This window comes from Magallana gigas, chromosome 4 (genome assembly GCF_963853765.1).
Source record: "Magallana gigas chromosome 4, xbMagGiga1.1, whole genome shotgun sequence".
NCBI lineage: Eukaryota > Metazoa > Mollusca > Bivalvia > Ostreida > Ostreidae > Magallana > Magallana gigas.
The window spans coordinates 42,900,706-42,915,476 of NC_088856.1; the positions used below are offsets into that span (position 1 = coordinate 42,900,706).

The 14,771-nt window shown below is 35.4% G+C and overlaps 1 protein-coding gene across 12 annotated transcripts in view; it reads right to left on the bottom strand.

Moving 5' to 3' along the window:
• The window catches only part of LOC117680643 (carbohydrate sulfotransferase 1), a 165,338-nt gene that overhangs the window by 132,867 nt on the left and 17,700 nt on the right, over positions 1-14,771 (bottom strand). For 4 of the 12 annotated variants that reach the window (XM_034450234.2, XM_034450226.2, XM_034450230.2 and 1 more), the window contains exon 3: positions 219-302. The exons of 5 other annotated variants lie outside the window; for them this stretch is intronic. In XM_034450234.2, coding sequence (XP_034306125.1) covers positions 219-302 — 84 coding nt within the window. Of the gene's footprint in view, positions 1-218; positions 303-8,415; positions 8,897-10,250; positions 11,005-14,771 lie in introns of those variants that run through there. 3 more of the 12 variants (XM_066082513.1, XM_034450233.2, XM_034450231.2) reach the window with 3 other exon arrangements.

Consider the following 14,771-nt stretch of genomic DNA (forward strand, 5'->3'; position numbering starts at 1 on the left):
GATATAGTTATGTTTAAAATACTCGCAAATCTTCGAACATAGGTCACTGAAGCGTTGAAGCGAGGAGTTGTGTCAAAAATAGTTCGGGCTGGAAGTATTTGATAAAGCATCACCAGTATGATTAAGCAAAGGTTCATCACACGGGTAACATCACCACACGTATGAGATAAAGAATGTGTTTAAGTGTGGTTATATGAATGTTTGCTATGAACACCTACCTGTAAGGTGAATTGGTTTGGGATCCGATAGGCAGAATAGACTCTGCATACTTAGGTTCTTTATCATATTGATTGGTCCCTTTCCTGTAAAAAGAAAATGAAAATAAACACTCGGAATATAAGAAATAAAAGAAAAGAAAGAATCTTTTTTGAAATAAGCTCGAATGCACATCATGATAAGAACTGTGAGATATGACCGGTGAGTCTTTTAAGGGTCCTTGACACATCCGAGGAAAATTCTGCAAACAAGCCCATTCTTCTAAATTACTTTAAGACATGGATATGAATTTTTAGCATGTGTTAGACATGAAAATGACCACAAAACCTTTCAATTTTGGGGAAAAATCAAGTTCTTAAATTTTACCGCTCTTATGCAGCGTTCGAACTCGGGACCCGCGGGTTGGTAGACCGAAGCTACATCCATTGCGCAACAGAAATAGTCACCACCTTTTGGCGATATAAACTGTTTCTAAATGCGTTCAAATCGCCATGTTGTGACGTACTGTCATAAAAAGAGGATCCCTAAATGCCCGGTTTTGCCGAACAATTAAAACCCATCCGTAACAATGTGCCGGATAATCATGCCAGTGCCAAGGTGGCTTTTTTCATCCGCTTAAGATGCATTTTCGGAAAAATCCATAAATACCAAATGACAGACTATTTTCTACAGAGTATATAACCACTTTTGTTTTTAGTGTGTTTCACCTAACAGGTGAGATATTTACCTGTAAAAATTAATATCCCATCGGAAAATGATAATTCCCATAGGAGAATTGATTCTCCTACAGGAAATATTGACATACCTAAAGGATTTTTAAAAAGTCCTATAGGAATTATATTTCCTATAGGAGAATGGTATTTCCTGTAGGAATTTGATTCAGGCATGTAGGTTTCCTATAGGATATTAAGTTTTCCTATCGGATGTTATCAACTCCTATCGGAATTGAAATTCCTATAGGAAGTTCTTGTTTTCCGATTGGAAATTTCAAATTACCTAAAGGAATATTGTTTTTCCTATGGTAAAAATTATTTTCCTATAGGAATTTATTTTTGAAATTTAAATATCTCACCTCACAAGTGAGATACAATGATAACAAAGGTGGTTGTTAATCTTTAAGCAATGATCTATCATATGGCATATTTGAATTTTTCGATATATGCAGCTTAAACGGGTGCAAAAATGCCACCTTGGCACTTTATCCAGCACAGTGTTCCGTGCATGCATCGACAAAAGTGGATTCGGACAGTCTTTGATTTAAACACAAACACCATGTACTATGTATTCACATGTTATAATACTGGGCAACAATTTGCCTATATAAGCCCGTTTCCAAAAAAGGCAAGGTAAGATGCTACTAGTAATGAAAGATCAATTAAAAATAAAATTCACATTTTTTTAGTAATGACTTTAAAAAGAAAGAATGAGGATAACTTCAGACGATACTAACATACAACACTGCATCAGGGTTTTTTTGGTGGCTGTTAAAGGGACTTGGACACGATTTTATTTTATTTTTTTATTTTTTAGATATAAAATGGTTTACTTGCACATTTTGAATAATTGACCAAAATTTTAATGTTATCATTTAAGTTATAAGAGTGATACACAGGTAAGAATTCATTGTTATATAAACAATATTTGTTTACAAATAATGTTAAGTATGGAATTACCAATTCTTTGACTACATAACTCGTAAGAAAAAAGGCAAACTTGTTCAATGTGTTTAAAAAATATATATTCAATATAAAAAAGCAACTTTTGATTGAAACTTATAACACTAAAACACATATGTAAACAATGTATCTTGCTTATAACTCAATATCTGACTTTCAAATTATGATAAAGCATTACAAATACCCGAAGCATTTTGAGGAAACCCTAAAATCCTTTTATGATTTTTTTTGTATCCCTTTATATCCAATTCGTATTATGGCTAGCAGGAGTTGCCTGCCCCCCTCCTTTCTAATAAATATCTACAAAATATTTCATTGCATGTGATATAAAGCTTGATTTTATGGAGAATTGAACCAATGTTTATCTTAAGTTATCAACAGTAAACAAGAAAAGTAATTATACTGCTGCAACGTTAATCTAAAAACACAGTTTTGAATATCCCTAATGAATCGCAGAACCAGCATACAAGTTTCTGTCTTACTCAATCCCCAATGGAAGCGATAGCAAGTGATCGATTATTCAGAACGACACCAATCTGAGATAATTACTTATACAAATCAAATGACAACGCAAAGAATGGTTCAACGCTTCAGAAAGTATATAACATCATTGGACAATAGAATGCAAACGATTCTTAAATGTTTGCTACAGTGTAAACAACTACAAGTAACCAATGAATGTTTTACGCATATCAATTTTTTTTTGCGTGTTACAAATTTTGCGAAATTGGGGGAAATGTTTAACGTTTTTTGTTTTTTTGCGTCAGTCATTTTTTTTGGCAATTAAAAAGTTTAAAACAGCAAACAATACAGGGATCAATTCCTGCTTATTAAATGTTTGCGATGTAAAAGTATTTGAGAAAAAGCGAAAATTAGGTCATTGCAATAGTTACATTGTACTCGATAAACGGTGTAAGAAAATTTTTTTTTACGTCTTTAAAAAAAAATGATGTTCAATATGTGAATAACACTTTTTTTATAAGATCAACACGTCTTTCTGTAACGAAAATCAAAGTAAGGAATACTTTCATAAAATTTCAAAACAAAACTGACCAATACGAATTATATAACAAAAAAATGAAGCTAAACACATGCATAAAAAAGTTACTAAAAATAAATACAGATCGTATAGTAAACATTTTAGCATGAAATTATCATACATTTGTAACTCCTTAACACCCCCCCTCCCCCGGTCCCCGCCCCTAGAGCAAAAATCCAAAATCACCAAAACTAATGTTGATTCATTAATCATGTAAACTAAAGTTTAGTTAGAGAAAACCAAAACTCTGTGATCCAAGGAAAAATACCATCTATCAACTGCCTGCTTCTCTCTCTCTCTCTCTCTCTCTCTCTCTCTCTCTCTCTCTCTCTCTCTCTCTCTCTCTCTCTCTCTCTCTCTCTCTCTCTCTCTCTCTCTCTTAACAAATTCTATACCTCTCATTAAATCACACAGATCAGCCCCATATATTTCAAAATTAAATTTGAATAAAATGTAGAGTAAAGTGAAAATAAACAAGAGGTCCATGGGCCACATCGCTCACCTGAGGAACAATAGGTATGATAAAGTCAGCTTAATGGAGTCATAATACATACAATCTGGACAATGTACAATAATACATGTAGATCCTGTATAAATAAAATCCATTTTCCCCCCTTGGAACTCGGATAGCCCTGATTGCTGCCAATACTTTCATCACCGCTCCTGCACATATATAGTGACTCAACGTTACGCAGGCAGGGACCGAACACCTACACAACTCAAGTGGTACCAACGTTAACGCAAGCAGGGATAACACAAGCAGGGATGACCGCACACTTGCTCCAACAGCTCAACCTAACGCAAGAAGGGAGTGCTGCACACTTGCGCTTGAAAGGCCAGAACACCAGCAGGGATGACCATACATTAGTGCTCCGCTGCAACCACCACAAAGACAAGCAGGTATGATCGCACACTTGTATTATTGCAATACAGGGCAGGAATGACCGCATACCCTGTATCGTAGGTTATAAAACACGAAGATTAGATAGAGCAGGGATGTCCACACACTCAATCTATCCATACCTGTTCAAGTTTAACTCTAAACAGTCATTCGTTGTAGTGCAATAGACACTGTCCCTATATATGTGCCGGCCTAAAATAATTCATAGTATCTAAAAATTGGAAATAAAAAATAAACAAACTAATACGGCCTTACCCAAAACAACTTATGCAGAACAACTTATATACATTGAATATTTATTATTGTATAAAAATAATCATCACAATATTTGGTTAACAGTGGATGCATTAATTAAAATAATCAAGAATCAATAAATCAAGGGCAATAACTCAATACAGTAATACAAAAAGATTCTAATGAAAAAATAGCTGCCTGCTTCAATTTTATAGTCATATCACATGTTGAGTATTGCAGTTCTCAAAAAGATACTTTACAATTGTTTATATATGGGATATTTAGCTACATCAAACTCTGAACCTTCTTGTGAGGCCGAAGAATTGTCCTGGAGCCAAAGTCTTAACAATTATAAAGAATCATCTTGCAGATTAGTTTCTGAGAAGAAGATTTTTAAAGATTCTCTATATATTCCTATGTCAAACTTTAACACCCCCCCCCCCAATGTGGCCTCACCCTACCCCCAGGGATCATGATTTTCACAACTTTGAATCTACACTGCCTGAGGATGCTTCCACAAAAGTTTCAGCTTTCCTGGCTGATTAGTTTCTGAGAAGAAGATTTTTAAAGATTTACTCTATATATTCCTATGTAAAATTTAAACACCCCCCCAATGTGGCCTCACCCTACCCCCAGGGATCATGATTTTCACAACTTTGAATCTACACTACCTGAGGATGCTTCCACACAAGTTTCAGCTTTCCTGGCTGATTAGTTTCTGAGAAGAAGATTTTTAAAGATTTACTCTTTATATTCCTATGTAAAACTTCGACCCCCCATTGTGGCCCCACCCTACCCCCGGGGGTCATGATTTTTACAACTTTGAATCTTCACTACCTGAGGATGCTTCCACACAAGTTTCAGCTTTCCTGGCTGTTTAGTTTCTGAGAAGAAGATTTTTAAAGATTTACTCTATATATTCCTATGTAAAACTTCGACCCCCCATTGTGGCCCCACCCTACCCCCAGGGATCATGATTTTCACAACTTTGAATCTACACTACCTGAGGATGCTTCCACACAAGTTTCAGTTTTCCTGGCTGATTAGTTTCTGAGAAGAAGATTTTTAAAGATTTACTCTATATATTCCTATGTAAAACTTCGACCCCCCATTGTGGCCCCACCCTACCCCCGGGGGTCATGATTTTCACAACTTTGAATCTTCATTACCTGAGGATGCTTCCACACAAGTTTCAGCTTTCCTGGCTGTTTAGTTTCTGAGAAGAAGATTTTTAAAGATTTACTCTATATATTCCTATGTAAAACTTCGACCCCCCATTGTGGCCCCACCCTACCCCCAGGGGTCATGATTTTCACAACTTTGAATCTACACTACCTGAGAATGCTTCCACACAAGTTTCAGCTTTCCTGGCTGTTTAGTTTCTGAGAAGAAGATTTTTAAAGATGTACTCTATATATTCCTATGTTAAACTTCGACCCCCCATTGTGGCCCCATCCTACCCCCGGGGGTCTTGAATTTCACAACTTTGAATCTTTATTACCTGAGGATGCTTCCACACAAGTTTCAGCTTTCCTGGCTTTCTGGTTCTTGAGAAGAAGATTTTTGAAAATTTCTCGAAATTTTTCATTAATTTCTAATTATCTCCCCTTGAAAACGGGTGCGACCCTTTATTTTCACAACTTTGAATCCCCTTTGCCTAAAGATGATTTGTGCCAAGTTTGGTTGAAATTGGCCTAGTAGTTCTTGAGAAGATGTTGAAAATGTGAAAAGTTTACGGACAGACAGACAGACGGACAGACAGACAGACGGACAGACAGACAGACGGACGACAGACAAAATGTGATCAGAATAGATCACTTGAGCTTTCAGCTCAGGTAAGTTAAAAACGCACTCATCATCCTCTTTCCACCCTAAAGTCTCTCTCTCTCTCTCTCTCTCTCTCTCTCTCTCTCCTCTCTCTCTCTCTCTCTCTCTGCACTCTGTTTTATTGACCCCTGTTTAAAGAAATAATCGCACATCTATACATCCATGACTTAATCGTAAAGAGAGATGTAATATGACACGAAGCACTGTATTGTCCGCCAGTGGTTTGCTTCGTAGCGGATCTAAGCGATTTGACGTCTTGGTATTGAAGTATTGAAGTAAGAAGCTGTCATTTACACAAGTTAGGGTGTCAGATGTTGTCTTTGTTTACAGGGGTAGGAAGGTCATTATTATATGTAAAGCCCCCATGACCGATTTAATGCGAAAAACAGCTAGTGTTTATTTTAGGTGTTTTGATTCAATAGATGTGTATGACATAAAATAATACTAAAGTATTCACTGTTTATCGACATTCCATATACATACACTTCTTAATATATCAGTCTCAGCGTGGCGTTAGTTTGATGACATTCATTCAATAAGAAATTAAAGAAATCTCTGAAAAACAACTCTCTTTTCTCATCTTACATATACATTTCCATGCATAATAAACTAGAATAGTAATTTGTGTACTGGAACAATCTTAATTTGTAGCCACACTGTGTATAGCTGTAAAATCACTCCTACTTTTGCTAACATTTCCAATCCGTTTCGATTAAAAAATATGATGATCGCGTACAACCTACCTTGAATAACACAGTGGCATTCCGAAAACTTCATAAAATATATGAAATATATATGGAATCCAATGAAGCCCATGATCTACCTTGCCCTGTATGTACATACATGTTTTTAACAAAAATCATCGACCTCCCCCCCTCCCCATCTCGAGCAGACAGAATTATTTTAAAAACGTACTTGAAAAAAAAAAGAAATTTGTTGATTAACTTATACCGGTTTGTTTAAATACTTACCAGATCTAATAGAACAAATTATAGCAACGTAAAACAGAAGCAAAGATCCGAGAAAAACCAACACATATCTTGTTGAGAAGATACTTTGAAGTACAAACACTTTGTTTCCGAAAAAAAACCCACACAAAATCTAGGAATAAATAGTATCACACAAAAACGTTTTGTTACTTTATAGATACAGTGTATATTGTACACATCTCCACTGCTTTTAAAATACAAGTACTGTCGTTCGCGAACTGCTTTGATGAAACTACTATGCATCTCAACAAAGAAATAAAAAGGTTTCCGTTTCAGAAACGCCCTTTTCTTGTCGCTAAAACTTTGTTGGGAGCTCGATTGGTTTTTGAATTTGCGAAAAGGCGAGTTCATCCTTTAGATGCCCTAGTGTCACATTGATAACTCGCTTTAAAAAAGTATAACTTAATATATGATGAATGCACATAAACATAATAACATTTTCGTTTGCTTTAGGCTCAACACATTGACTCGCGTGTAATGTATTAAAAATGAATCTGTTTGCGTTAGAGTTCATTGTTTTAATGAAAAGGAAGTCTCTGAAAGACATCTTAAAGTTCTTTTTCTCATCATTTTCTTTCATGCATCAAAAACTATTAATTATAAAACCAACTATACTTTGAAAAGCCCCCCCCCCCCCCCTCCAAAAAAAGAACCATACAAAACTAGAAATGTGATGTATGTACCAGAACAATCTCAATTTGTAGCCACATAGAATAAACACTTGCTGTGTATTACGTTTAGTCAGTCGTGGGGTTAGAATAACCCCCTTGTACACAATGATAACATCTGACACCCTAACCCGTGTTATTGGCGGTTTCTTACTTCAATAACAAGATGCATGGCTACGAAGCCGTTCACATCCCCTACAGAGCAACCCATCGGTGAACAACACAATGTGTAAATCATTCCTGTTTAGGGGGGCAACAGTTTAAATTGACAACCCGAGAAAACCATTGTCAACCGAAGCGGAGGTTGACAATGGTTTCCGAGGGGTGTCAATTTCTTCTTTTACCTTCCCAAACAGTATTATTTATTTTATCATACTGAATATCTTTATTAAAAAAAAACTTCACTGCTTTTCTAAATCTATGGCCAACAGTACGCGCCTAATTTACGCGCATGTTACAATTCGTTGTGTTCCCCGTTGTCAAGTGTGTTGCTAACGCTGAGGGTAATACAACGAATTATTAACTGCGTCTAAACCATTCAGATTTCAGTATTTAACATGAAAGTATTATAATACTTGTTGTTATGTCGCATCTTTCTGTACGATTAAGTCATGGATGTTTAATTGAGCGATTATTTATTTAAACAAAGGCCATTAAAACCAACACCGAGAGTACAATGATCTTACATTGGCATGTTAATGTTTACTGTTGGCTTTTTGCAATGTTATAACAATTGTATTAAGATTTTAGGGTGGATAATCAGTGTTTCTTTTTTCAATTTATTCTATTTCATTTTATTCCAATTTAGTTTGACATTTTAAAGGGTACTTCCAGTCAAATTTTTTTATTTCATTAAAATACTCACCTGATCATTTTAATCACAGTCTCGAAAAAACCAAGTCTGCAGGATTTGTAGTTCAGCTGGAATTAATTTCAAAAGATGCCAAACCTTACCGAGAGTAACCTTTCGCTCGGCTGTTTCCGCCGTTATCAGCTGTGTGACGTCACAAATGTATCCCACTGCAGAGGCAGTCTCTATTGCTTTACAAACTACGTATTGTCACCTGATTATGACAGTGAACAAAAGAGGGGCAGAAGATGTTTTAGGGTAGGTTTTTAAATACACATTAAGATGGAGTATCCCATCACAAAATTTTACTATTAGAATGAACCACACTTGATTCAAAATATATTTTGGTCGTTTTGCAAATGTCACTGTGTTACACTAAGTAGGTTGTACGTGATTCCCATCTTTTTAAAAATCCACACGGTTGGAAAAATTAACAAAGGTCTGGCTGATTTAAGCGAAACACAATTGTCTAAGTAGCTACAAATTGAAATCATTCTAGTACATGTTTCATTTGCCTGCTATCCAAAGATAATTTTTTTTACAGGTATGATATCCAAGACGCAAAAGAGAGAAATGTCTTTCGGAATTTTCTGTTTCACTGAATTAATGAACTCAAACTAACGCTTCGCCGAGACTTTGATACACTAATAAGTGAATGTGTATGGAATGTTGATATATTAATTCTTGCATGTCAAACTGTTCTTTTATACAAACGCGTATATATTTTCGTCTTTAAAGATATCCACATTATAATAATGTTGAAAATATCTTCGGAATATTTTTGGGACTCATAAATGCCACTCTTAACAAAGGTTTAACAGTTCAAAATAGAAATAAACACATCTGAGATGAATACCATGCAAAAAACCCACCAATAAAAGAAACCATGTCAGATCAAGATTAAGGTGTGACGTAGACAGAGGATGTATCTATGTCAAAATTGACAATTATCACACATTGAATCTTATTGTTCAAAATGCCCCCCATTCAGTTTAATTCAAAGTTTGACCAGTCTTAACAGGATATCAATCATCTACCGAACAGTACGTGTATATCCCCATTCAATAAATCAAATCAAAACACTAAACTGAGTATATCAATCCGTGAGGAATTTAAAAGATGATGATCAGATAAAATATACGAAGTATTACACAGTGACATTCCCAAAACGGCCAACAATATGAGAGAGAGAGAGAGAGAGAGAGAGAGAGAGAGAGAGAGAGAGAGAGAGAGAGAGAGAGAGAGAGAGAGAGAGAGAGAGAGAGAGAGATTGATTGTTTTAAACATGCTGGAATCAAATTGATATTATGTTAACATCAAAATACAGAAAATTTGGACTTCTAATTCTAATTAGTGGCACTGTCTTTTCTGATATATTTCATTTTATCAAATAAAATATACAACATGACTACTTGTTGTATATTTTATTTGATAAAATGAAATATATCGGAAAGGACAGTACGAAAAAAATGCGCGTAAAATGTTTGTGCATTTTGCATACATGTATACGGAACAGACATAGTTCCTGATATGGAAATATAGTTGTTTACGTGATGTGTCTATATTTGGATATGATTCTTCAAGCGATACGGACCCTTTTTTATGTTAGATAATAATCCCGCTTTTTTTGTTCTCTGTGACAGTTTAAAAAGTTCAAGGGTGTACATTTTTTTTACAACTGACAAACATGAATAAAACAGGTCGGTGTTGACATCCCGTTATTAACGTTCTTGACGGTTTTTTTTTTACCCTTACAACCCCCCCCCCCCCCCACACACACACACACAAAAGAAAAATAGAAAAAAAGAATGCTATTGATAAACTTATAACGGTTTCGTTTGATCACTTACCGGTACCAATTAAAGCAACATAAAACAGTAGTGTAGTTCCGAGAAACACAGACACAGATCTCGCCGAGAAGATAGTCCGATGTAGCATTTTGTTTCCGAAAAAATAGGACACGTGCAGATAAACGAGAAACACAAAAACCGCGTGCTTTGTCGTGTCACACACCACTGCTTAAAATACAAGTACTGCCGTAACGCAACTTCGATGTATGTCTACAAAGAAATCAATAGGGCTCCTTTTTAGAATCTTTGACTTAAAACCTTGTTGGGAGCCGATCTCGGCCTTGTTTGCTCGAACTTTGAATAAGCATTGTATGCCAACTGCTCCGGTTAAAGGCCGGGTTTTATATATTGGCGACAGCAGCTAACTCGATACGATGTCGTGCAGACCTTTTGGTTCTACGTTTATAGAAGATAGTCCGATGTAGCATTTTGTTTCCGAAAAAATAGGACACGCGCAGACAAACGAGAAACACAAAAACCGCGTGCTTTGTCGTGTTACACACCACTGCTTAAAATACAAGTACTGCCGTAACGCAACTTCGATGTATCTCTACAAAGAAATCAATAGGGCTCCTTTTTAGAATCTTTGACTTAAAACCTTGTTGGGAGCCGATCTCGGCCTTGTTTGCTCGAACTTTGAATAAGCATTGTATGCCAACTGCTCCGGTTAAAGGCCGGGTTTTATATATTGGCGACAGCAGCTAACTCGATACGATGTCGTGCAGACCTTTTGGTTCTATGTTCATTAACAGACCCAAATATAACACATGCTCAGACAAAGGATACCCTGGCTCCGCACCATGGTAGAAGAAAATGATCAATAAAGAAAGCTAGAATAGCCGATGTAATTTTATCATAAATGAGAAATGATTGGTTTTTAAAATAAAAAGAAAGAAAACAATTGAATTAGGATTTTAAATAGATTATCTGAAGGTCAATAGTTGTTACTTGATCTGATTTTACGCACGTCTATTTAAAAACAATGTTTTGCTGGGTTGGGGGGGGGGGTAATAAGTTCTAAATTTGACACAGATTTTTATCATTAAATGTCTCTCAGTAATTTTCTTCTTAGGTCATGAGCAGGGCCAATGTGAAACTACCATAAACGATACCTGGATCTGGTAAAGACCATTTACGATTTTAATTTTTTTTTCAGACTGTAAATGCTCTAAACCTGTAAGTTTTGTTTATAGTACAATATTACACACCCGCTCGCACGCACGCACATAGAGATAACCACTAAATAAGTTTCATTAGCTTGAGGTTATAAAATCGGATATGATGACGCCTCAATGATTTGACGTTGGTCAAACTGAGTGATCATTTCACCGTGTAACTACTTAAACTGATAAACATGATGATATGTTTGCTCTAAAGGTGCAATGCCACTACATGTACGACTGCCAACAGCATGCCATATGGTGGATTAGAATCTCTTTTATTTTATCAGTAGTGTTACCCCCTATTGATATTTGGTGATGGTGAAAGGGGGGGGGTCCTGTATGTTGTATTAGGAATGGGGAGGGTGACATTACATATCAAATTCTTGAAGAGAAGTTTCATAAAAGTCTCATACACGAAATAATCCATCAACTCCAGAGAATTAACGACTTTTGAAAACCACACCCTTGAATGTAAAACGATAGGCTTGATTAAAGAAAGTTGTTTTTGTGCTAATATATTTCTGATTTTTAAAATGGCGTGTGTTGCCTATATAACTATAATGGAATTTCTACGAAGAGGAGAGTCGATAACCCTCGGGGCCATAATCGGTTGGAGGGGGAGGGGTGCCCTCAAGCACCTGTGCACCATTACAAAACTACTATAGCATTGAATGATTTATTTTTCACGTAGTCGTGTCAATAACTGCCGTCTGGTGAGCAGACAAATTGAAAAAACGCGCGTTAGAGCGTTATGATAATTTGTCTGCTGAACTAACGGCAGATATTGACGCAACGACGTGAAAAATAAATCATTTATATTCACATTACCTTATTAATAAAATCAATGATTTAATTAATATAATAAATAAATCGGTAACAATTGCAGGTCACTGAGGGGGTAAACCAGTAACAGGAAGAGCAAGAACACCCGTTTTCTAAAACCGACTTAAAGTGGTTATCACACATAGACTGTTGGGATGAACCTTGAGTATATAAACCATGAAAAATGCCGGACTCTTGAAATTTTGCTTTGAACATTAGAATCAACTTTGGGGTTCAATAAACATGGTGTTTTTTAGGCTATTGTCTTCTAGTTCACCTTGAAGTTCAATCTCAAAAGTTTTTTCCAGTAGTTGTCATCAAAGTAAATACCAATAGATTTAAATGATCATGGTTGAAGTGGCGAAGCGCTTCTAGATTTTTCAAACACAATAGTACGTTAACAAAAACAAAATAAGATTATTTTCTACATAAGTTATCTTTCTTATCAGATGGTCATTCAACCTTAATCTCTCTCTCTCTCTCTCTCTCTCTCTCTCTCTCTCTCTCTCTCTCTCTCTCTCTCTCTCTCTCTCTCTCTCTCGTTGTGCTTTGAAATGGATTAATATTAAAAATATTCTATTACATTATTTTCAAACCTCACATAAATCAGGTTCATCTGATTTTAAATTTTTGAATCAGTGAAGATGGTATAATACCATTGCTTCAGTTTGAATCTATACTTATAGATTAATACTTTTTTCAACAATATTCATTTAAGTTAAGATTTGACAAATGTTGAATTTTTAAAATAAACCAATTCGTTTCTTGAATGCTCGATTTTAGATTTTCCTACTTATTCGCTTGTGAAGCACAACCTCTGGCGAGAGAATTGGATAGAACTTTCCAGAACGGGGTAACCGGTGCCAAGAACGCTGGTTCACTTAATGCGTCGTAGGCATGCAGGTACCTTGGATAAACTTGAACAATTTGATGCAGTTTTAGTTTTGATGGTAAGAACTTTTCAGAACCACAGGTGCTTGGGGACAGGACCCCCCCCCCCTTATATTCACCCTTACATTCCCGAGTTATTTTTTCATCATTCATTTTTAAAATCATATGTAAATGTATGCTACACTTAACGAAATCAATATTAACGCTAAAAAAGCTATGTATGATAAATATACAAATCACTGGTATAAAATGAGTTATACCAGGTTAACCACCGGGCAGCTACTTTGAATCTGACAACTTTAGATTAAAATATGGAAATTAATTTACATCAACTAGCGATTTTTTTTAATTTCATACATTTTTATACCACACAGATTTGTAGTTAACATTGAACATTAATTTGTAAATCATGAACAGATTGTGTTTTCTACGTGATAAATGATGTATCCATAGAAGAGTGAAGATTAACGGGGGGGGGATGGCGAATTTATTTTTCTTCAAAACATACTTTTTATTAAACATTATAATAATAAACAATTATAATAATACAAATTATATTGAAACTTGACCAAAAGTACCAAATTTAGAGAGAGATGCACTAAATACCCACGCACTAATTCGATATAAAATTTAAAAAAGGTAGTTTGTCATGCAGTCAGTTGCAACAGACAGAATTATGGCCACGTACATGTATCTATTATCCAATTCAGTTTAGATTTCTTTTCCCTGCCCGCTCCTCTAAATATCCAGCCATGCAATTTTTTAAAGTTAAAAATTTTAAAGAATAAGTAAAGAAAGCAATTAAGAAAGAAATCGGACAAAGTATTCATAAAAATGAAAACAAAATGGTTCAACATTTTAAGCATTGTATTATATTAATGTGCAGAGTGTTAATTAATTCCTGCGCTTGAGCGGGGTTTAATGTAGTGATGCTAATTTATTCATTTTGTAACCCGAGTTTAATAACATACTACACGTTTGAAAAAAATTACCGGTAGTTAAATCGTAGGGGGTGGAGATTAGAATGTGAATAGCTCAGTATACATACACAGACATTTATTGAAAAATGGAATCTGTTGAGAAACGAAATTGCGTTAGAAAAAAATCGATAAAAAACCAAAGAAAACTTGAAAGTCCCGAGAAAAACCCATAAAGGCCGCTGAACACATTTTAAATCATCCTTATATAACTGGAATATTTTCATGGCCACTTTAATAGCAGACAATTGTGTCTCAATACAGCCCGATTGTTAAGCGAATCCATAGAGAGAAGCTCTTGGGGTGAGCACCCCCTCCTTCCTCCCCCCCCCCCCCAAAAAAAATATTATATTAAACGTATTGAAATCCCATTGTATAATTACCGAAAAAGCCTCGGATTACACCCTTCCCCAACGGCAAAAAAAATAGCACCCTCTGACCCCCACCCCTCCACCCCGGGAAAAATTGTAACAATTTTTTTTAATATTATTATTACGAAGTGCTTTATTGGATTAAAGTACGCCCGACCATATTTGATTATCTCATAGTATTTACATAATTATTCCTTATTACTTACATTTACGTAATTTACAGCAATTGTGCTATTGATCATTTAAATAATCATTGATGAAATATATTGGACTAATTCTATACATTAAAAAATTGAT